The 22,619-nt window shown below is 43.4% G+C and overlaps 1 protein-coding gene and 1 long non-coding RNA gene across 2 annotated transcripts in view; both read left to right on the top strand.

The window, feature by feature from the left end:
* The window catches only part of ablim3 (actin binding LIM protein family, member 3), a 228,124-nt gene extending 212,912 nt beyond the window's left edge, over positions 1 to 15,212 (top strand). The window contains exons 19-23 of the mRNA XM_034181319.1: positions 4,468 to 4,523; positions 4,691 to 4,757; positions 4,855 to 4,862; positions 4,981 to 5,061; positions 14,718 to 15,212. Of these exons, the coding sequence (XP_034037210.1) occupies positions 4,468 to 4,523; positions 4,691 to 4,757; positions 4,855 to 4,862; positions 4,981 to 5,061; positions 14,718 to 14,831 (326 nt within the window). The 3' untranslated portion in view covers positions 14,832 to 15,212. The remainder of the gene's footprint in view (positions 1 to 4,467; positions 4,524 to 4,690; positions 4,758 to 4,854; positions 4,863 to 4,980; positions 5,062 to 14,717) is intronic.
* Positions 15,213 to 16,825: 1,613 nt separating this feature from the next.
* On the top strand, positions 16,826 to 22,396 carry LOC117520817. The gene is made up of 3 exons (XR_004563773.1): positions 16,826 to 16,847; positions 18,772 to 18,780; positions 21,708 to 22,396. It is a non-coding gene; the product is annotated as an uncharacterized LOC117520817 (long non-coding RNA).
* The last annotated feature ends 223 nt before the right edge of the window (positions 22,397 to 22,619 follow it).

Below are 22,619 nucleotides of genomic sequence, written 5' to 3'. Positions count from 1 at the left end.
CTGTGGGTCACAAAGCTTTCTCTTATCGTGCACCTGTTTCTGTAGAATGATCTCCCTACATCAATAAAACAGTCAGATTTTTTAGAGACTTTCAAGTCCAGACTTAAGACACACTTATTTTCCCTTTCGTATGGCTAGCATACTGGCATAGCATGTTACTATGCTTTTTACTCTTTTAAATTCACTTCATTAGTAAACAGAGTGGCCTCAACTTTATTTAAAGTCTGGGTCTTTTAGTGAAGCTTAGGGCTTTTGGCCAGTGATCACCTTAGTATTTTTTCTGTTTTTCTTGTTGCTTAATGCTCCCATCTTGTGCACCAGCATGGACTCCCATAATTTCCTGTATATTCATTTTGTGAATTGTTTTGTAAATTGTATCGGTAGCATGGCCCAAGCAGAGGGTCGCCCCTCTGAGTCTGGTCTGTTTGAGGTTTCTTCCTCAAATCATCAGAGGGAGTTTTTCCTTACCACTGTTGCCTGTGTGCTTACTCTGGGGTTTGGTAAGGTTAGACCTTGTTTGTGTGAAGTACCTTGAGGCAACTTGTTGTGATTAGGTGCCATATAAATGAAAATAAACTGAATTGAATTGAAGTTACTGCCACCAAACTGTAACTACTCACTGAATGCAAGTGTGAATATCAGCTGATTATTGCAAAACGTTTGGTTCAGTTGACTGGTTTACCTCTTCATACATCCTGAAAATTCAGGGCATCCACGGTAAATTCATGGACATTGTAACTGCCCAATACATGGGTACTATGAGTGCTGTGCAGAGTGGGGGTATGGACTGGGTCTTGGGTAGGGTTGTGGAGCCCATTAGCTCAGGTGCTCTACTGACCTTGTCTTCACGGCTGACACTGTGACCTTTGTGGTATCAGCGGTTACCCTGACTGCAGCACTTGACAAGGTGAGTAAGGAGTTGAAGTGTCTGGTTTAGTGATGGTCCTCAATTAAGGCCAAGATCCAGGCTGTTGGTAACTTCCTGAACTCAGCCATTAGATGTGTATCTCTATTTGTTATTATCTATCGTCCACCTGGTCGTTACTGTGAGTTTCTCTGTGAATTTTCAGACCTTTTGTCTGACTTAGTGCTTAGCTCAGATAAGATAATTATAGTGGGCGATTTTAACATACACACAGATGCTGAGAATGACAGCCTCAACACTGCATTTAATCTATTATTAGACTTGATTGGCTTTGCTCAAAATGTAAATGAGTCCACCCACCACTTTAATCATATCTTAGATCTTGTCTCTGTAAGTGAGATAGAGTATCTTGTCAGTAGTTTTACATCCTCATTGAAGACAACTTTGGATGCTGTAGCTCCTCTGAAAAAGAGAGCTTTAAATCAGAAGTGCCTGACTCTGTGGTATAACTCACAAACTCGCAGCTTAAAGCAGATAACCCGTAAGTTGGATAGGAAATGTCGTCTCACTAATTTAGAAGATCTTCACTTAGCCTGGAAAAAGAGTCTGTTGCTCTATAAAAAAGCCCTCCGTAAAGCTAGGACATCTTACTACTCATCACTAATTGAAGAAAATAAGAACAACCCCAGGTTTCTTTTGAGCACTGTAGCCAGGCTGTAGCCAGGCTGACAAAGAGTCAGAGCTCTATTGAGCCGAGTATTCCTTTAACTTTAACTAGTAATGACTTCATGACTTTCTTTGCTAATAAAATTTTAACTATTAGAGAAAAAATTACTCATAACCATCCCAAAGACATATCGTTATCTTGGCTGCTTTCAGTGATGCCGGTATTTGGTTAGACTCTTTCTCTCAGATTGTTCTGTCTGAGTTATTTTCATTAGTTACTTCATCCAAACCATCAACATGTCTATTAGACCCCATTCCTACCAGGCTGCTCAAGGAAGCCCTACCATTATTTAATGCTTCGATCTTAAATATGATCAATCTATCTTTATTAGTTGGCTATGTACCACAGGCTTTTAAGGTGGCAGTAATTAAACCATTACTTAAAAAGCCATCACTTGACCCAGCTATCTTAGCTAATTATAGGCCAATCTCCAACCTTCCTTTTCTCTCAAAAATTCTTGAAAGCGTAGTTGTAAAACAGCTAACTGATCATCTGCAGAGGAATGGTCTATTTGAAGAGTTTCAGTCAGGTTTTAGAATTCATCATAGTACAGAAACAGCATTAGTGAAGGTTACAAATGATCTTCTTATGGCCTCAGACAGTGGACTCATCTCTGTGCTTGTTCTGTTAGACCTCAGTGCTGCTTTTGATACTGTTGACCATAAAATTTTATTACAGAGATTAGAGCATGCCATAGGTATTAAAGGGACTGCGCTGCGGTGGTTTGAATCATATTTATCTAATAGATTACAATTTGTTCATGTAAATGGGGAATCTTCTTCACATACTAAGGTTAATTATGGAGTTCCACAAGGTTCTGTGCTAGGACCAATTTTATTCACTTTATACATGCTTCCCTTAGGCAGTATTATTAGACGGCATTGCTTAAATTTTCATTGTTACGCAGATGATACCCAGCTTTATCTATCCATGAAGCCAGAGGACACACACCAATTAGCTAAACTGCAGGATTGTCTTACAAAAATAAAGTCATGGATGACCTCTAATTTCCTGCTTTTAAACTCACATAAAACTGAAGTTATTGTACTTGGCCCCACAAATCTTAGAAACATGGTGTCTAACCAGATCCTTACTCTGGATGGCATTACCCTGACCTCTAGTAATACTGTGAGAAATCTTGGAGTCATTTTTGATCAGGATATGTCATTCAAAGCGCATATTAAACAAATATGTAGGACTGCTTTTTTGCATTTACGCAATATCTCTGAAATTAGAAAGGTCTTGTCTCAGAGTGATGCTGAAAAACTAATTCATGCATTTATTTCCTCTAGACTGGACTATTGTAATTCATTATTATCAGGTTGTCCTAAAAGTTCCCTGAAAAGCCTTCAGTTAATTCAAAATGCTGCAGCTAGAGTACTAACGGGGACTAGAAGGAGAGAGCATATCTCACCCATATTGGCCTCTCTTCATTGGCTTCCTGTTAATTCTAGAATAGAATTTAAAATTCTTCTTCTTACTTATAAGGTTTTGAATAATCAGGTCCCATCTTATCTTAGGGACCTCATAGTACCATATCACCCCAATAGAGCGCTTCGCTCTCAGACTGCAGACTTACTTGTAGTTCCTAGGGTTTGTAAGAGTAGAATGGGGGGCAGAGCCTTCAGCTTTCAGGCTCCTCTCCTGTGGAACCAGCTCCCAATTCGGATCAGGGAGACAGACACCCTCTCTACTTTTAAGATTAGGCTTAAAACTTTCCTTTTTGCTAAAGCTTATAGTTAGGGCTGGATCAGGTGACCCTGAACCATCCCTTAGTTATGCTGCTATAGACTTAGACTGCTGGGGGGTTCCCATGATGCACTGAGTGTTTCTTTCTCTTTTTGCTCTGTATGCACCACTCTGCATTTAATCATTAGTGATTGATCTCTGCTCCCCTCCACAGCATGTCTTTTTCCTGGTTCTCTCCCTCAGCCCCAACCAGTCCCAGCAGAAGACTGCCCCTCCCTGAGCCTGGTTCTGCTGGAGGTTTCTTCCTGTTAAAAGGGAGTTTTTCCTTCCCACTGTCGCCAAGTGCTTGCTCACAGGGGGTCGTTTGACCGTTGGGGTTTTTACGTAATTATTGTATGGCTTTGCCTTACAATATAAAGCGCCTTGGGGCAACTGTTTGTTGTGATTTGGTGCTATATAAATAAAATTGATTGATTGATATTTGCTAAAGTGTCAATCTTGGAGGTGTTTGGTGATGCTGATGTCTTTTCAGGAGAACAAAGGTCTATGTATGTCTTTTGAGTCCTGCTGTTTCCTGTCTTACTATGGTTGTGAAAACTGGATGTTGTCCGTTGACCTGAAGAGGATGGATGCGTTTGGTACTTGGTCTTTTCAGAGGATCCTTGGCTACTGTTGGAATGACTTTGTTTCAAGCAAGCAGTTACATGATGATGAGGGAACAATAGTTGTGTCATTTTGGCCATGTGGTAAATTTCTTTAGCGGTGACCCAGTATGTCGGTGCCCTGCATCGAGAACCAGAGCAACTGGAATAGGCAAAGGGGACTCCTACGTCTCATCTGGCTGTGACAGACAGGTGGACACTTTCAGGAGCTAGGGATGGACTGGCAGTCTGCCTGGGTGGTTGCGACCCAGGACACAAAGTATTTCTCTGTGTGTAGTGGATGCAGCAGTGCATAGCATTAGTGCATGCTCCTGAACCCGACTTTACCCAATCCCTTTCATTTCAACCAAAACTGTGATTGAATTCAGTTTTTTTCAGTCAAGGTACACACAGTACTGTATTTCTTTTTGGAATTGTGACTTTTTATTGTTGTTTTAGTTGCATTTCACACACTGTTAAAACCTTTTTGAAATTATAGTTTGTAACATGGCCTGATTGACTGAGGGGATGTTTCTGTGTTGTAGATTTTGCTTGTAAATCAGCCTCGCTGCCCGGATACAGACGCAACGGCATTCAGAGGGTGAGGACAAGACATGACATGTTTGCCTGTTTTTAATCAACAGGCTTATAAACTCAAACTATAAATAATATAAAATGTCAGGATTTTTAAAAGTTGTATTAAATGTTGGAAAAAAAAAGTTGGATTCGACTGCCCGTTGGAATTTAAGTGTCTGTGTCCACGTGCAGCCTCAGAGTGCTGATTGTTACCACTACCAATATGACACCAGCAGTGACGTCAACTGGGGAAGCAGAGGTATAAGTGCAATTATAACACACTTTCTCTCCATTTAAGGGAATACATTAATTTGGACATTTTTCTCTGTGTGTGTGCCCCCACCCGCCCTCTGCAGAATACAAGGTAAGAAGAGAAGAAAAAGAAAAAAAAAATCACACAATTTGGATACATACATATATTAACAATACAAAGGTGGTTGCATTTATGTAATATATGTTAAATGACTATTTTACCCTTTCAGATTTACCCCTATGAAGCTCTTATTGTCACCACCAGGGGGCGGAACAGGCTGCCAAAAGATGTAGACCGAGCCAGACTGGAGGTATGTCACAGCTATGTTGTTAGGATAAACAGGGTTCTGAACCTAATGGCTCAGGGACCTGGAGTTGGTCCCTGGATGCCAACTGCAACTGCAGGGGATGCTGCAGTTGGCATCCAGGGATGCAGCAACATCCCTGTTTCTGCATCCAGCATCCAGTTACAGAGATGCTGGTGTAACCACTAGGAGCAGCTGCCCACTGCTCCTAGTGGTTGGATTGTGTCTAACTGTATCCACTTGTTAAGTGTGACGTAACGCATCATGTGATTTTCAACTTCCGGCTCCAAACAAAAAAGGCGCGCTGTCATTAACATTGAGAACTGCACTGAGACGATCTGATCAGGCTGCACTTACACCGCTGCACACGGACAACAGCATTAACATCGCAACATAAAGCTCTTTGTATATTGTGCCTAAAACTCTCCTGGATATATTAACTGGGTTTTTAGACGTTGTTACTGCGTTTCTTTTGTGTAAAAATGTCAGACACTCAGGTTGTTTCTCCATTATTTTCAATGGGAGTTGCTGCGAGCTGCGATCGCTTCCTGTTCATGTCGTTCGGGGAGAAAGTGAAGTTTGCACTTTAACGGCCTGTTTATTTTAATAAATTATTTTTTGTTAACAAACAGACATGTATCTTTTACCTGTGCATAATAAAATATGTAAAGTAAAAGAAAAAAAAAGTTTTATTAAGTGTTCTGACCATAGAACCAGACGAATGCGGTTAACGGAGGTGGAGGTGGAGAAGGGAGGGACGGAGGTTTGTGAACAATGTAAACACAAACTAAACTTAAACTGTAGATCCTTAAAAGGATCAAAGAGATGTAACTTTAATTGTAAACTTGGAGGTCTTTGGACCTGGATGCGTTACGTCAGTGCTTAACAACCGGATTTAGGATGGGTTAAATGCAGAGGACAAATTTCATTGTACGAGGGCTGTCAATAAAGTAACGGTCCTTTTTATTTTTTTCAAAAACTATATGGATTTCATTCATATGTTTTTACGTCAGACATGCTTGAACCCTCGTGCGCATGCGTGAGTTTTTCCACGCCTGTCGGTGACGTCATTCGCCTGTGAGCACTCCTTATGGGAGGAGTCGTCCAGCCCCTCGTCGGAATTCCTTTGTCTGAGAAGTTGCTGAGAGACTGGCGCGTTGTTTGATCAAAATTGTTTCTAAACCTGTGAGACACATCGAAGTTGTTGTGTGGGCCGCCAGAAGAGGAGGTACTGCTGGCCCACCACCAGAGGGCGCCCTGCCTGGAGCGTGGGCTCCAGGCACCAGAGGGCGCAGCCGCCTCACAGGAGCAGCCAGGGTGACAGCTGTCACGCATCACCTGCAACAGTTGTTACCAATCAGCAGGGATACATCAGCAGGACGACGTCTCCACCTCTTTGCCGAGATATCGTTCTACCTGGAAGGTAATATTCTCAGCTGACTGCTTGACAATAACCTTTTGTGATTTTTGTGAGTGATAACAGACCTTTTTTCCAACGAGAGGTGGAGGTAGCTTTCCTGCCGTGCAAACGCGCCCACCTTTAATTGTGTTTTTGTTCCTCGCCAGCAGTACCAGGTCCAACACGCGGAGGCAGTGGCCACCTGGGAATTCGGGACTTGGCGGCTCCAGTATTCCCGGGGTCTGGTGGCGGAGGAAATCGTGTGGTTCCGGTTCTGCTTTGGACAGGTGTCTCCTATCTTCGAGCCTGCCCACACGACACCTTTGTGAATTGATTCTGATCTATTGTTGTAATCTGTTGTATTTGTTGTGCACATTCACAACAGTAAAGTGTGTTATTTGACCTACTCCATTGTCCGTTCCTTTGCGCCCCCTGTTGTGGGTCCGTGTACCGACACTTTCCCAACAGGATATCTCGGCCAGCGTCATGGATCCCGAGGGGCGTCAACCGGCTGTTGAACGGCCAATGGAAGAACAGGGTGCACAGGCGTCCGCAGGAGGAATGATCGGTGAGTTGCAGCGGATCCTCACCGCTTTCACGGCTCGGTTGGATTTAATGACCGAGCAGAACGTCCTCCTTAACCACAGGGTGGAGGCTCTCGCCGCGCAGGTGGAAGCGCGCCCTCAGGGCGCTGCTGCGGCTCTCCCTCCTGTCGACACTGTGCGTAACAGTGACATTCCACAGGTCATTCAACGACCCCTCCCACCTTCCCCGGAAGCATACATAAGCCCTCCAGAGCCATACGGAGGTTGTGTGGAGACGTGTGCGGACTTTCTTATGCAGTGTTCGCTCGTCTTCGCACAACGTCCCGTCATGTACGCGACTGATGCTAGTAAGATAGCTTATGTCATTAATCTGCTTCGCGGCAAGGCACGCGCTTGGGCTACAGCGCTTTGGGAGCAAAATTCACGGCTCCTTCTGATATATGATGGGTTTGTGAGGGAGTTCAGAACAGTGTTCGATCACCCAAATAGAGGAGAGACCGCTTCAGCCGTGCTGCTGTCAATGAGACAGGGGCGCCGGAGCGCAGCTGTTTATGCAGTCGACTTCCGCATCGCGGCTGCGAGGTCCGGCTGGAATAACACTGCCCTCCGTGCCGCCTTCGTAAACGGACTGTCGTTGGTCCTGAAGGAGCTCCTGGTGGCCAAGGATGAACCACGGGATTTAGACGGGCTTATTGATCTCGTTATACGATTAGACAATCGGTTAGAGGAACGCCGTCGGGAGCGAGGCGAAGGACATGACCGGATACGCGCCGCCCCTCTCCCTTCCGGGTTCGAAAAGGGGCCGCCCTCCCCACGCTCCACAGCCGCAGCGCTTTGTGGGGCAACAGCTCCCCCTGGTGACGTTGTTAGGGAAACACACAGGGCCAAAATGGGGAGGCTGATCCGTGGAGAGTGTTTTCTCTGCAGCTCAACAGAGCACACACAGAGAGACTGCCCCAAACGGCCAAAACGTCAACACTCACCCTTAGAGACTGGGCTAAGGGGGGGTCAAGACATTCAAGTGAGACACACACAAATTGCCACACGACTCCCAGTCACAATCCTGAGCGGGGATTTAACCCTTCAAGCCCGAGCACTGGTGGACACGGGGTCAGAAGGGAATCTGCTAGACAGCAGATGGGCAAAGGAGGTAGGGCTCCCTCTGGTGGCGCTTCCTTCGCCATTGCAGGTGCGGGCACTAGATGGCACCCTCCTCCCTTTACTCACACACAAGACACAACCAGTAACTCTGGTGGTGTCTGGAAACCACCGGGAGGAGATTGAGTTTTTTGTAACTTCTTCTACCTCCCGCGTGATTTTGGGCATCCCATGGATGTTAAAGCACAATCCCCGGATCGATTGGCCGTCTGGGGTGGTGGTTCAGTGGAGCGAAACCTGCCATCGGGTGTGTTTAGGATCCTCGGTTCCTCCCGGTTTCCAGGCTAAGGAGGAGGTCAAAGTCCCTCCCAATCTGACGGCAGTGCCGGTTGAGTACCACGATCTTGCTGATGTCTTCAGCAAGGATCTGGCACTCACCCTTTCCCCGCACCGTCCGTACGATTGTGCCATTGATTTGGTTCCAGGCGCTGAGTTCCCGTCCAGCAGGCTGTACAACCTCTCACGACCTGAGCGCGAATCAATGGAGACCTACATCCGGGACTCATTAGCTGCCGAGCTGATCCGGAACTCCACCTCCCCGATGGGGGCAGGTTTCTTTTTTGTGGGCAAGAAAGATGGCGGACTTCGTCCATGTATTGATTACAGGGGGCTGAATGAGATTACGGTTCGCAACCGATACCCGTTGCCATTATTAGATTCCGTGTTCACCCCCCTGCATGGAGCCAAAATCTTTACTAAGCTGGATCTTAGAAATGCGTATCACCTGGTTCGGATCCGGAAGGGAGACGAATGGAAGACGGCATTCAACACCCGATTAGGTCACTTTGAGTACCTGGTCATGCCGTTCGGCCTCACAAACGCCCCCGCGACGTTCCAAGCATTGGTTAATGATGTCTTGCGGGATTTCCTGCACCGATTCGTCTTCGTATATCTAGACGATATACTCATCTTTTCTCCGGATCCTGAGACTCATGTCCGGCATGTACGTCAGGTCCTGCAGCGGTTGTTGGAGAACCGGCTGTTTGTGAAGGGCGAGAAGTGTGAGTTTCACCGCACATCTTTGTCCTTCCTGGGGTTTATCATCTCCCCCAACTCCGTCGCTCCTGATCCGGCCAAGGTTGCGGCGGTGAGAGACTGGCCCCAACCTACTAGCCGTAGGAAGCTGCAACAGTTCCTCGGCTTTGCAAATTTCTACAGGAGGTTCATTAAGGGCTACAGTCAGGTAGTTAGCCCCCTGACAGCCCTGACCTCACCAAAAGTCCCCTTCACCTGGTCGGATCGTTGCGATGCCGTGTTCAAGGAGTTGAAACGGCGCTTCTCGTCTGCACCCGTTCTGGTGCAGCCCGATCCTAGTCGCCAGTTAGTGGTTGAAGTGGACGCCTTGGACTCAGGGATAGGAGCCGTGCTTTCCCAGAGCGGGAAGACCGATAAGGTCCTTCACCCGTGTGCCTATTTTTCCCGCAGGTTGACCCCGGCCGAACGGAACTATGACGTCGGCAATCGAGAACTCCTTGCGGTGAAAGAGGCTCTTGAAGAGTGGAGACATCTGTTGGAGGGAACGTCCGTGCCATTCACGGTTTTCACTGACCACCGGAACCTGGAGTATATCAGGACCGCCAAGCGGCTGAACCCCAGGCAAGCCCGCTGGTCACTGTTCTTCGGCCGTTTTGACTTCCGGATCACCTACCGTCCCGGGACCAAGAGGAGCTTCATCCTGGACCCGGCCCTCCTGGCCGATTTCTACCGCCGCCACCCGGACAAGCCTGGTCGGGCGCCAGGAGGCGCCCGTTGAGGGGGGGGTCCTGTTGTGTGGGCCGCCAGAAGAGGAGGTACTGCTGGCCCACCACCAGAGGGCGCCCTGCCTGGAGTGCGGGCTCCAGGCACCAGAGGGCGCAGCCGCCTCACAGGAGCAGCCAGGGTGACAGCTGTCACGCATCACCTGCAACAGCTGTTACCAATCAGCAGGGATACATCAGCAGGACGACGTCTCCACCTCTTTGCCAAGATATCGTTCTACCTGGAAGGTAATATTCTCAGCTGACTGCTTGACAATAACCTTTTGTGATTTTTGTGAGTGATAACAGACCTTTTTTCCAACGAGAGGTGGAGGTAGCTTTCCTGCCGTGCGGATTACTGGGTGCAAATGCGCCCACCTTTAATTGTGTTTTTGTTCCTCGCCAGCAGTACCAGGTTCGACACGCGGAGGCAGTGGCCACCTGGGAATTCGGGACTTGGCGGCTCCAGTATTCCCGGGGTCTGGTGGCGGAGGAAATCGTGTGGTTCCGGTTCTGCTTTGGACAGGTGTCTCCTATCTTCGAGCCTGCCCACACGACACCTTTGTGAATTGATTCTGATCTATTGTTGTAATCTGTTGTATTTGTTGTGCACATTCACAACAGTAAAGTGTGTTATTTGACCTACTCCATTGTCCGTTCCTTTGCGCCCCCTGTTGTGGGTCCGTATACCGACACTTTCCCAACAGAAGTGGACACGGTTCGAAAAATTAAGCTGGTTTTCAGTGAAAATTTTAACGGCTGATGAGAGATTTTGAGGTGATACTGTCGCTTTAAGGACTTCCCACGGTGCGAGATGTCGCGCAGCACTCTCAGCCGCCGTCGTCAGCCTGTTCAAGCTGAAAACCTCCACATTTCAGGCTCTATTGATCCAGGACGTCGTGAGAGAACAGAGACGTTTCAGAAGAAGTCGGTTTCAGCATTTTGTCCGGATATTCCACTGTTAAAGGAGATTTTTTTAATGAAAGACGTGCGGACGGGTCCGCGCGTCGGGACGCAGCCGCCACGACGCTCCACCACAGGAAAAACACCTCTGTTGGAAGCCTTAAGGACAAGTTGGAACATGTCCAGCTGTTAAACAATTTCTCATATACTCACTCCACTGAAAGCCATCAAAAGCCACCTGGATTTTACAAATGGTTATCAATACGGAGGTGTTTTTCCTGTGCCGCGGCTGCGTCCCGACGCGCGGATCCGTCCGCACGTCTTTCATTAAAAAAATCTCCTTTAACAGTGGAATATCTGGATAAAATGCTGAAACCGACTTCTTCTGAAACTTCTCTGTTCTCTCACGACGTCCTGGATCAATAGAGCCTGAAATGTGGAGGTTTTAAGCTTGAAACAGGCTGATGACGCTGCCTGAGAGCGCTGAGCGACGTCTCGCACCGTGGGAAGTCCTTAAAGCGACAGAATCACCTCAAAATCTCTCATCAGCCGTTAAAATTTTCACTGAAAACCAGCTTAATTTTTCGAACCGTGTCCACTTCGATGTGTCTCACATGTTTAGAAAAAATTTTGATCAAACAACGCGCCAGTCTCTCAGCAACTTCTCAGACAAAGGAATTCCGACGAGGGGCTGGACGACTCCTCCCACAAGGAGTGCTCACAGGCGAATGACGTCACCGACAGGCGTGGAAAAACTCACGCATGCGCATGAGGGTTCAAGCATGTCTGACGTAAAAACATATGAATGAAATCCATATAGTTTTTGAAAAAAATAAAAAGGACCCTTACTTTATTGACAGCCCTCGTATGTATGTATATATGTACAATGACAGCAAAGACTATATTATGATGATGATGATTATTATTATTATATAGAGCATGTAATTTTTTTGTGAATTAATCTTTCGATGCACAAAAACTCATTCCTTTTTCAGTGTAATCATCCTTGGGGACATGAAACAAACAAACAAATTGTTCGACCCAACTTGCACTTCAGTAGAAAGCTTTATCAAACACTGATAAAACTAAACTCTTAAAAATAAATAAGTAAATAAATTTTGTTTCTAGATTTATTTTTTTTTTTTTTTTTTATTTTTTTTTTTTTTTTTTTTACTTAAACCCTTAAAACTGGACCCGTGTACAGGTGGGCCTGGCACCATATAATGGTTTTTGAGATGTTTTATAGTTGTTTTTATTATATTTAGTATTTGTTTATGTGGCAGAAAACATGACACAATATGCATTTTATGTCCAAAAGGGACAACCGTGCCAAATACTACACCTTTTTTAAGTTTGTTGAACAGATAGGCCAACAAGATAAGAGCTGGATGGCCAAAATATGGACCTGGGTTCGATTTTCAGTCATACTAGCTGTCTGTATTGTTTGGGAAGACCCAGTGGCGGCGCCAAGGGGGGACTTAAACCCCCTCAATAATGAGCCAAGCCCCCCCTCAGCCCCACCCAATAATTCTGCCAATAATGTGAATAGCAACTGACATATACTCAACAAAAATATAAACGCAACACTTTTGGTTTTGCTCCCATTTTGTATGAGATGAACTCGAAGATCTAAAACTTTTTCCACATACACAATATCACCATTTCCCTCAAATATTGTTCACAAACCAGTCTAAATCTGTGATAGTGAGCACTTCTCCTTTGCTGAGATAATCTGATATCTGGGAACTACTTTTGCACAGGAATTCATCAAGCACGACGACCGCAGCCACGCACCAACACAGAATATACAGAAGCTGTATATCGTTGTTCGGCAATCATTCTAAGTGATGTGTGTGTGTGTGTGTGTGTGTGCATTGATACCACATTTTTGAGGAGCACGGGTCACTAAATCATATACCTTGGTCTTTATAAAGCAATTTACTATATATTGTTCATTTCAACGGCATTTTGTGGTGCCCCCCCCAACTTTTACCCCCCCCACAAAAATTTCCTGGCGCCGCCACTGGGAAGACACTTCATCTCCATTATCCCAGTCCCAGTCCACCCACCTGTAAATAGATGCCAGATTTGGTTTGGTTAACCTACAAAGGACTGGCATCCCATCCAGGGGAAGTCATTAACTCTCATTTACTTCATGTTGGGAATAATACAGTATACCAGCTTATATTGTGATTACAAAAAAGAATGATGACAATTTATTCCACAGTTTAATTATCCATATTCAGTAACATTCTTCCATTCATTTTCTAAACCAACTTAGCCCACTTAAGATTCTTGGGGTATTCCACCCGATCTCACACCAGGTTTGTGATGGCATCATGAAAGCGATTTCTCATGACATGGGGGGGTGGGGGTGTTGACATTATGGTTAGGGTTAGAGTTAATAATACTGAATGAAACTTAATAATACTGAATAACTCAGTTATGAAAATGTGACGTATTTCGTGACAGTATCACAAAAGAAAACTTGAGACTGAGCTATGTATTCAGTAACATCCATAGATACATTTTTAAAGTCTTCAGGGCACTGCTGCTTCCTGTCTTACTGCATGGTTGTGAGAATTGGATGCTAACCTGTGATCTAAGGCAATGACTAAACCCCGTCTCCATATCACTTTTTTCTGAACTCTAAATGAGAATGAAGTGTATGTGGGTGTATGCAGCTGCCTCCAGAAAAAGTGCAGCACCCAGTGTCTTTTTTCAGAGCACTCCATTTTTGTGAAGCTTTAAGTTAAAAATCCTTCAATTTTGCAGGAAAGTACTGTGATGTAACTGTAGTGTCTTTCCAGGCAACCATTCAAATGGTACAAATCTTGTCATTCCATGAACTTGAAGCTGTAAAGGGTGATACTTTTTTGGTCAACAGTCATCTGATTTGTCACATAAAATCTGTAAAAATAAAGACAATACCACTCATCTGTGATAGCAGATTGGATAGACATTGTGTTCCTGCTGAGGGTGAGTGCTTTTTAATCGCTGTACAGTTGTAAGCTGTTTAATGTTGTCATAGCAACATCACACAAGGAGCTTTTTTGTAAGAAAACGGGATTCTCAGCATGCTCTGAGTGCTTTTCTGGCACATGAAATGCTATATGGTCACGAGGTCCTAGATGTTTTAGGTACTAGATGCCTTCAGAGGATCTTTGGGTATTTATGGAAACTAAGATGAGAAGAATCAATTGCATTATCAGGGAATGTTGGCTACTTGTAGACTTTGGCCACATTGTACATTACACTGGCCATGATTCAAAACACAGATGCCTCAGTGTTGAGGACCCCAGCAGCTTTTGATGGCTACGGGAATGCCCACATTTCACCTGGCTGCCATACAAGGATGGCTGTCTTTCCATTGCATCCCTGATTTGTGATCACATCTTCACACTGAAGATTTAACTTGGATTGGTGCTGAAATGTTTTGAATACTAAATGAGAAGTGCAGCTGAGTTTGACTTGAACTAAGATATATTCTATCAAGATCAGCCTTTCTCAAAGAGGGACCATGGACCTTTGGTGGACTCTGAGCAACCCCTAGGGAGCCATATTGGTAAAATATTACATTTTAAATTAATATATTTTAACTTCATATATTTCTAAAACTGTTGACGCCAAAGTCTAATAGTAATATACTGTTGGAATAGTAAGCAGACATATTCTTTTAGGATATTTGCATAATTAGGTGGTCTATAAGATTATTTTTAAGTGGTCCTTAGTCTGAAAACATTTTTTGCTACACTGATCTAGATGATGAAGAATCTTCACTGAGTGTTCAAGTTGCCCCCACACAATTTGAGTTTGGCACCCACATCTTTGGCCCACATCTTTGGCTTTTCTGGTCCACTTGAAAATAATGGATTAGGTCTAACCAGTAATTAATCATGTCTTTGTCTCTGTATCTCACAGCGTCACCTGTCACCAGAGGAGTTTGTCCAAGTGTTCAGCATGACCATGGAGGACTTTGACCGCCTGGCTCTGTGGAAGAGGAACGAGCTTAAGAAACAGGCCCGGCTCTTTTAATAAAGACAAACACTGCCACAACAAGAGCAAAGGAGAGAAAAGAAAGACTTCTACTCTACTTTCACTGCCATGGCTTAGAACCTGTTGGAGATTGCCTCGTGCTACGAACCAAAATCTGGACACACCAGCAAGGATTTCTAGGATGCATACGCACAGACGGAGTGGAAATGCCACAGATAGATTTGCACAGATAACCTGTGGCTTCTAGTGCTTCAGTATTCTATCCTCCTTTTAAATAGCCACTGAGTAGACTAGCACAGCTGGAGTGGTGTGTAAGCAATAGAGACTTGTTGTTGCCATGTACAGTAGTGTTGTGCTTATCTTTGAGATGGAAGATGGATAAAGGTGCAACTTTGCATCCATAAGGGCCATCGCAGCAGTGTCATATATATATATATATATATATACACACACAGTGGGGCAAAAAAGTATTTAGTCAGCCCCTGATTGTGCAAGTTCTCCTACTTAGAAAGATGAGAGAGGTCTGTAATTTTCATCATAGGTACACTTCAACTATGAGAGACAAAATGAGAAAAAAAAAATCCAGGAAATCACATTGTAGGATTTTTAAATCATTTATTTGTAAATTATGGTGGAAAATAAATATTTGGTCAATAAAAAAAGTTCAACTCAGTTCTTTGTAACATAATCTTTGTTGGCAATGACAGAGGTCAAACGTTTCCTGTAGGTCTTCACCAGGTTTGCACACACTGTAGCTGGTATTTTGGCCCATTGCTCCGTGCAGATCTCCTTTAGAGCAGTGATGTTTTTGGTGCAACACAAACTTTCAACTCCCTCCACAAATTTTCTACGGGGTTGAGGTCTGGAGATTGGCTTGGCAACTCCAGGACCTTGAAATGCTTTTTACGGAGCCACTCTTTCGTTGCCCAAGCGGTGTGTTTGGGATCATTGTCATTCTGGAAGACCCAGCCACGTTGCATCTTCAATGCTCTCACTGATGGAAGGAGGTTTTGGCTTAAAATCTCACGATACATGGCCCCGTTCATTCTTCCCTTAACACGGATCAGTCATCCTGTCCCCTTTGCAGAAAAACATCCCCAAAGCATGATGTTTCCACCCCCATGCTTCACAGTAGATATGGTGTTCTTGGAATGCAACTCAACATTCTTCTTCCTCCAAACACGATGAGTTGAGTTTTTACCAAAATGTTCTATTTTGGTTTCATCTGCCCACATATTCTCCCAATCCTCTTCTGGATCATCCATATGCTCTCTGGCAAACTTCAGATAGGCCTGGACATGTACTGGCTTAAGCAGGGGGACACGCCTGGCACTGCAGGATTTGAGTCCCTCTCTGCGTAGTGTGTAGCCTTTGTTACTTTGGTCCCAGCTCTCTGCAGGTCATTGATAGGTCCCTTCGTGTAGTTCTGGGTTTTTTGTTCACCGTTCTCATGATCATTTTGACCCCACAGGATGACATCTTGCATGGAGCCCTAGATCGAGGGAGATTATCAATGGTCTTGTATGTCTTCCATTTTCTTACAATTGCTCCCACAGTTGATTTATTCACACCAACCTGCTTGCCTATTGTAGACTCACTCTTCCCAGCCTGGTGCAAGTCTACAATTTTCTTCCTGGTGTCCTTCGACAGTTCTTTGGTCTTGGCCATGGTTGAGTTTGGAGTCTGACTGTTTGAGGCTGTGGACAGGTGTTTTTTATACAGATAACGAGTTGAAACAGGTGCCATCAATACAGGTGACAGGTGGAGGACAGAAGAGCTTCTTAAAGATGAAGTTACAGGTCTGTGAGAGCCATCTTGTTTGTTGCTTGTTTGTGAGTGACCAAATACTTATTTTCCACCATAATTTACAAATAAATTATTTAAAAATCCTACAATGTGATTTGCTGGATTTTTTTTTCTCATTTTGTCTCATAGTTGAAGTGTACCTTCGATGAAAATTACAGACCTCTCTCATCTTTCTAAGTAGGAGAACTTGCACAGTCAATGGCTGACTAACTACTTTTTTGCCCCACTGTGTATATATATATATATAGAGTGCCCTCCAAAAGTATTGGGTACTTGATATTTGACACATTTGATTATGCCATTTCAAATAGAAAAATTAAATCAGGCTTCTCAGTATAAAAACTTCTAAAATTATTTCCTTAAACTTAAAAGTAAATCTCTATAACTTGATATAAATTCATTAAAAATATAAAAGATAAGATGATGGGTTGCGTAATGGGCCACTTTGGTATAATACCTGTAAATAAATCAGTTTTATTGCCAGTTCTCTTCAGACAAGTCAGGTGATGGCTACATGAACATTTCCAAGTTACTGAATATGTCTTGAACTTTATTTACATCAGCTATGAAGAAAAACAGTTTGGCACTCTTTGGTATTTTCTTTCACCAAAAAATCAAATCTAGGCTTGAATCTCAGATGTACCTTCTGGCAAACTGTAGCTAAACTTTCAGGTCTTTTGAAGAAAATCCTCCTCTGTACCACTTCATGCAGCCTCTGTCTTCTTCTGGGTTGTTTGGGTGTCTTGGTGTCTTTCCTCACGCTTCTCCTTCTTGCATAGTCACTCAGTTTTTGAGAACCTTCTACTCCATACAGATTTACCATAGAGTGCCATACTGTTTGTATTTCTTCATAATGGATGTAAATAAAGTCCAAGACATATTCAGTAACTTGGAAATGTTTGTGTATTCATCCCCTGACTTGTCTGAAAACTGGCAATAAAACCGATTGTTTACAGGTATTATACCAAAGTGGCCCATTATTCAACTCATCATCTTAGCTTTTACATTTGTAATTAATTCATATCAAGTTTTAGGGTCCTTTCACACATAGTACGAATAAGTAGGAATCAGAGCGAATCACGGTGAAACGGCTCAAATGAGCGAACCCTGTAAACATCGAGCCAACGTCGGGAAGGACACATGGTTGGGCAGGCGTGAAATATCCCACTGCAGTGGTTTCATTCACGAACACAGTGCAAGCAGCTGGAGCCATCTTATATTTTTTTATCTCCACATCCCGCTACTGCTGTGGAGATAAAAAATAAAAACCAGCTGGAACGTGTGGAACCACATTGTGCCGCTGCGGTGGAGAAACAAAAAATAAAAACTACACACCATAAAAAACCACCGCAATGTCCAATATTTAATCCCTCTTATTGAGCGGACAATTCACGTATGATCCCTCTGTGCCTCTGTATATGCCCCATGGTCACAAACATACAGTCAAGAAATGACATGAATGAAGCAGTGCACTCTCATTATGTCTTATTTTGTCCAGCTGGTATATAAATAATTACTACAATCACCGGACACTGATAGATTAGATATTGGTGTATAATTAGTGAAATTCACTGGGTTGATATAAATAATAAATAAAAGGGGAATCAATACAGAACTCTGCGATTAAATTACCATGGTTAATTAAAAAATAAATGCCACTCACGGGATTCGAACCTGCAATTTACAAAAGCTCTAATTAACAGACATAAACTTTACCACTGCACTACAATCCCTGCTTGTAACAGCAGCGTAAAATGCTTAAAATCAACATAGAGATAAACATATTTTTTTAAATTAGGGAAATTAGATGATGAAAAGATGAAGAATTTTGTTGTCTTTAATTACAGCGAAAAAAGGACCATAATAACTTACAAAACGCCATTTGTTATGGTGTATTTTTGGTGATACGTGACTGAAAGTGGCGTATATGTCACACTGTTGGCTTGTTATAGTCCGGCCGGCCTGAATGTGTGTCCGGCCCGACAAGGATGTCCTGTCAGACAGACATGACATTCAGATCGCCTGCTGTGTGTTCACATAGTCTGATGGTCCATTTCACATGGAGCAGCCTGCAGAGGTGTGCTGTGTGCAGCCGCTATAACCCGCCGCAAAGGTGAAAGATGTTTTATATCTTTACACATGAAGACAGCAGGCAGAGACACACACCTCACAGAGGACAATTGTAAGGTCATGTCCTTCAAAACACGGTACATGTTCCCCAGCTGTGATGTCCAGGAGCAGAGATCTCAACAGTAGCGGCTGTTGGCGGCCACACTCCTTGTCCGTTCAGCGCCCAGACCAAAGTGTCACTTTCTGTTTCTGTATGTGGTCATTCATTTTAGTTACTTGGCATGTAATTGTGTATGTAGTTATTATAGTAATTATTTATATACCTGTCCTGGCAGTGATCTCTGTGTTTTTAATGTTACAACCCCAATTCCAATGAAGTTGGGATGTTGTGTAAAATGTAAATAAGAACAGAATACAATGATTTGCAAAGCCTCTTCAACCTATATTCAATTGAATACACCACAAAGACAAGATATTTAATGTTCAAACTGACAAACGTTATTGTTTTTGTGCAAATATTTGCTCATTTTAAAATGGATACCTGCAACACGTTTCAAAAAAGCTGAGACAGTGGTATGTTTACCACTGTGTTACATCACCTTTCCTTCTAACAACACTCAATAAGCGTTTTGGAACTGAGGACACTAATTGTTGAAGCTTTGTAGGTGGAATTCTTTCCCATTCTTGCTTGATGTATGACTTCAGTCCGGGGTCTCTGTTGTCGTATTTTGCGCTTCATAATGTGCCAAACATTTTCAATGGGTGACAGGTCTGGACTGCAGGCAGGAACAGTCTAGTACCTGCACTCTTTTACTACGAAGCCACTCTGTTGTAATGTGCAGAATGTGGCTTGGCATTGTCTTGTTGAAATAAACAGAGACGTCCCTGAAGAAGATGTTGCTTGGATGGCAGCTTGTGTAGCTCCAAAACCTGGATGTACCTTTCAGTATTGATGGTGCTGTTATTTCTGCCCGGTTCTTTTATGTAAGATTCTGCCCCTTACCAAAAACCACACCATTGCATTCCTCATTTTGAGTTTATTCAAGGTCACATTAGAAACCAGGCCTGGGACCCTCACAGACAGTGTCCATCTTGTGAAAGGCCGCTAAAATGAGTCATACAACACTTTTTATACCTTGTGGGTGTTAACATGGGTGTGGTTTAGTCTCACATTTCTCATGTTCTCATTTCTCTCAGCAACAGGAGGAGACTTGGACACATGATGAAGTAAAACCTGACTTATATTTCTCAGAACTTTCAAATAACACAAATAGTTGATAGCTAACATAAAATAAAGAATTAGCACAGATATTATCTAACAGTGCCATCACAGATGTGTAAGTTGCCCATGCCATGGACACTAACACACCCCCATATACCATCACAGATGCTGGCTTTTGAACTTTGCGCTGGTAACAATCTGGTTGGGCTTTTTCCTCTTTCGTCCAGAGGACACAATGTCCATGATTTCCAAAAACAATTTGAAATGTGGACTCATCAGACCACAGCACACTTTTCGACTTTGCGTCTGGTCATTTCAAATGAGCTCGGTCCCAGAGAAGGCAGCGGCGTTTCTAGATGTTGTTGATGTATGGCTTTCACTTTGCATGGTAGAGTTTTAACTTGCACTTGTAGATGTAGCGACGAACTGTGTTAACTGACAATGGTTTTCTGAAGTGTTCCTGAGCCCATGCAGTAAGATCCTTTACATAATGATGTCGGTTTTTAATGCAGTGCAGCCTGAGGGATCGAAGGTCACGGGCATTCAATGTTGGTTTTCGGCCTTGCCGTTTACGTGTAGAAAGTTCTCCAGATTCTCTGAATCTTCTGATTATATTATGGACTGTAGATGATGAAATCCCTAAATTCCTTGAAATTGAATGTTGAGAAACATTGTTCTTAAACTTTTGGACTATTTTTTTCCATGCAGTTGTTCACAAAGTGGTGATCCTCAACCCATTTTTGCTTGTGAACATCTGAGACTTTTGGGGATGCTCCTTTTATACCGAATCATGACACTCACAATTAGTGTCCTCAGTTCCCAAACGCTTATTGAGTGCTGTTAGAAGGAAAGGTGATGTAACACAGTGGTAAACATACCACTGTCCCAACTTTTTTGAAATGTGTTGCAGGCATCCATTTCAAAATAAGCAAATATTTGCACAAAAACAATAAAGTTTATCAGTTTGAACACTAAATATCTTGTCTTTGTGGTGTATTCAATTGAATATAGGTGGAAGAAGATTTGCAAATCACTGTATTCTGTTTTTTTTACATTTCACACAATGTCCCAACTTCATTGGAATTGGGGTTGTACACGTTGTGTGCACTGAGCCATCATTTCCAGCTGTCAGTTTGCTGCGATCAGCTGAGAGGCACCTCGCCGTGCTATGTGCACTCAGACGAGGCTGTCCGGCCCCCCGGTGATCATGTCTGTACATACATATCAGCATTTCATGCAAAGCTACCCCACCCCGCACGGCACATGTTTGAGGGGGGTGCGACACATGCGTACACATGCAATACACATGCACACCACGTGTGTTGCTTTTTGCAAAGCAAGACCCGTTGGGGCACTTAGACAATTATCACTGCCAGCTTGAAAGTGATTGTCTGCTCACTATTTTCTTGCTGACAGCGCGAATGGCACCACACAGTGTCCAGCGAGCAGTGTTGGATGTTCGTGTGTTCCACCTGGAATTTGGCCAACACCTGCCGCGAGAGGAATCATTTGGACTCTCTCTGTCTTTCGGCCACTGGTGTGAACGAATAGTTGTAGCGTCAGGTGTACAAGGCGATAGAGGTGGCTCAGATTTTTCATGACTGACATGAAATTCCTCCATCGTGCGTTAGTCGGCTTCAATCATGTTATGTGTGAAGGGGATTATAGAAATTTGCTTTGAGTTTACTTTTAAGAATGATTGTTTTAGAAATTTTACTGAGAAGCCTGATTTACTTTTTGTATTTGAAATGGCATAAACAAATGTGCCAAATATCAAGCAGCCTAATACTTTTGGAGGGTGCTGTATATATAAGAAGGAGAATTTTGGCTTTGCCTTATTTGTAGATATGAGTGTGCAGCACCAGCAATCTGAATGAGCAGAATGTAGATACAGTATATTTACGACACTTTATAAGTGCAAATGATTAGGTGAGAGGTACAAGTGGTTTTGATTGATTAAGGATATGTGGATGCATTTTTTGTTTTTTGCTCTCTCATACTGTGTGTCCTCTCTGGTTTATGTTGATTGATGAAGAAAGAAACTTATCTGAGGTAGGCAGATATTTTTCATGTATATCAGGATTAATTTGTGTGCAAGTGCAAACCAAAGTGAGATTAGCAGATCACTTCCATGCCATATTCTGGTCAAGCAGGTAAGAGCCTCCAAACTGTGCAGCTGGTTGGTAACTGAAAGTCGTGTGATCTACTTTACTATTTACCATTTACTAAACATCACTTCAGTCCTCTTGTCACGCAGTTTACAGCACATTGCAATAGAGTGATGATGACTAAATGTTTTAGGACATGCACAGTAGTCATCCAGACATTTACATTCATTATTATTTATATTCTTTTAGAATGATGATTGAATAATTTTTGTAGCAACAGAGATTATATACACTCACGCAGCGAAACACTCTGGAAGGTATTGAACACAGAAACTACAGGGTTACTGAAGACTTTTACTTACTTTGAATACTGTTATTTTTGATTTTGTCACTAAAAATTTAGTTGAAATTGAGTGTCCTGTTTTTCATTTGAAGATGAGACATGTCTGCTTGTCTGACCTTAACCTCAAGAGCCATTTGTTAACTTCTGCAGGGGGGAGCCTAGGATTTTTATGATTTTAAATGGGGAGGAGGGATACCATAATCATGAATTCTAACTTTTTAGGTCCTGCAACTTCCAGTGCATCTGGAAAGTATTCACAGTGCTTCACTTTCTTCCAC

The sequence above is a fragment of the Thalassophryne amazonica genome, chromosome 11 (genome assembly GCF_902500255.1).
Source record: "Thalassophryne amazonica chromosome 11, fThaAma1.1, whole genome shotgun sequence".
Classification (NCBI taxonomy): domain Eukaryota; kingdom Metazoa; phylum Chordata; class Actinopteri; order Batrachoidiformes; family Batrachoididae; genus Thalassophryne; species Thalassophryne amazonica.
This window is presented reverse-complemented; position numbering and strand designations above follow the sequence as displayed.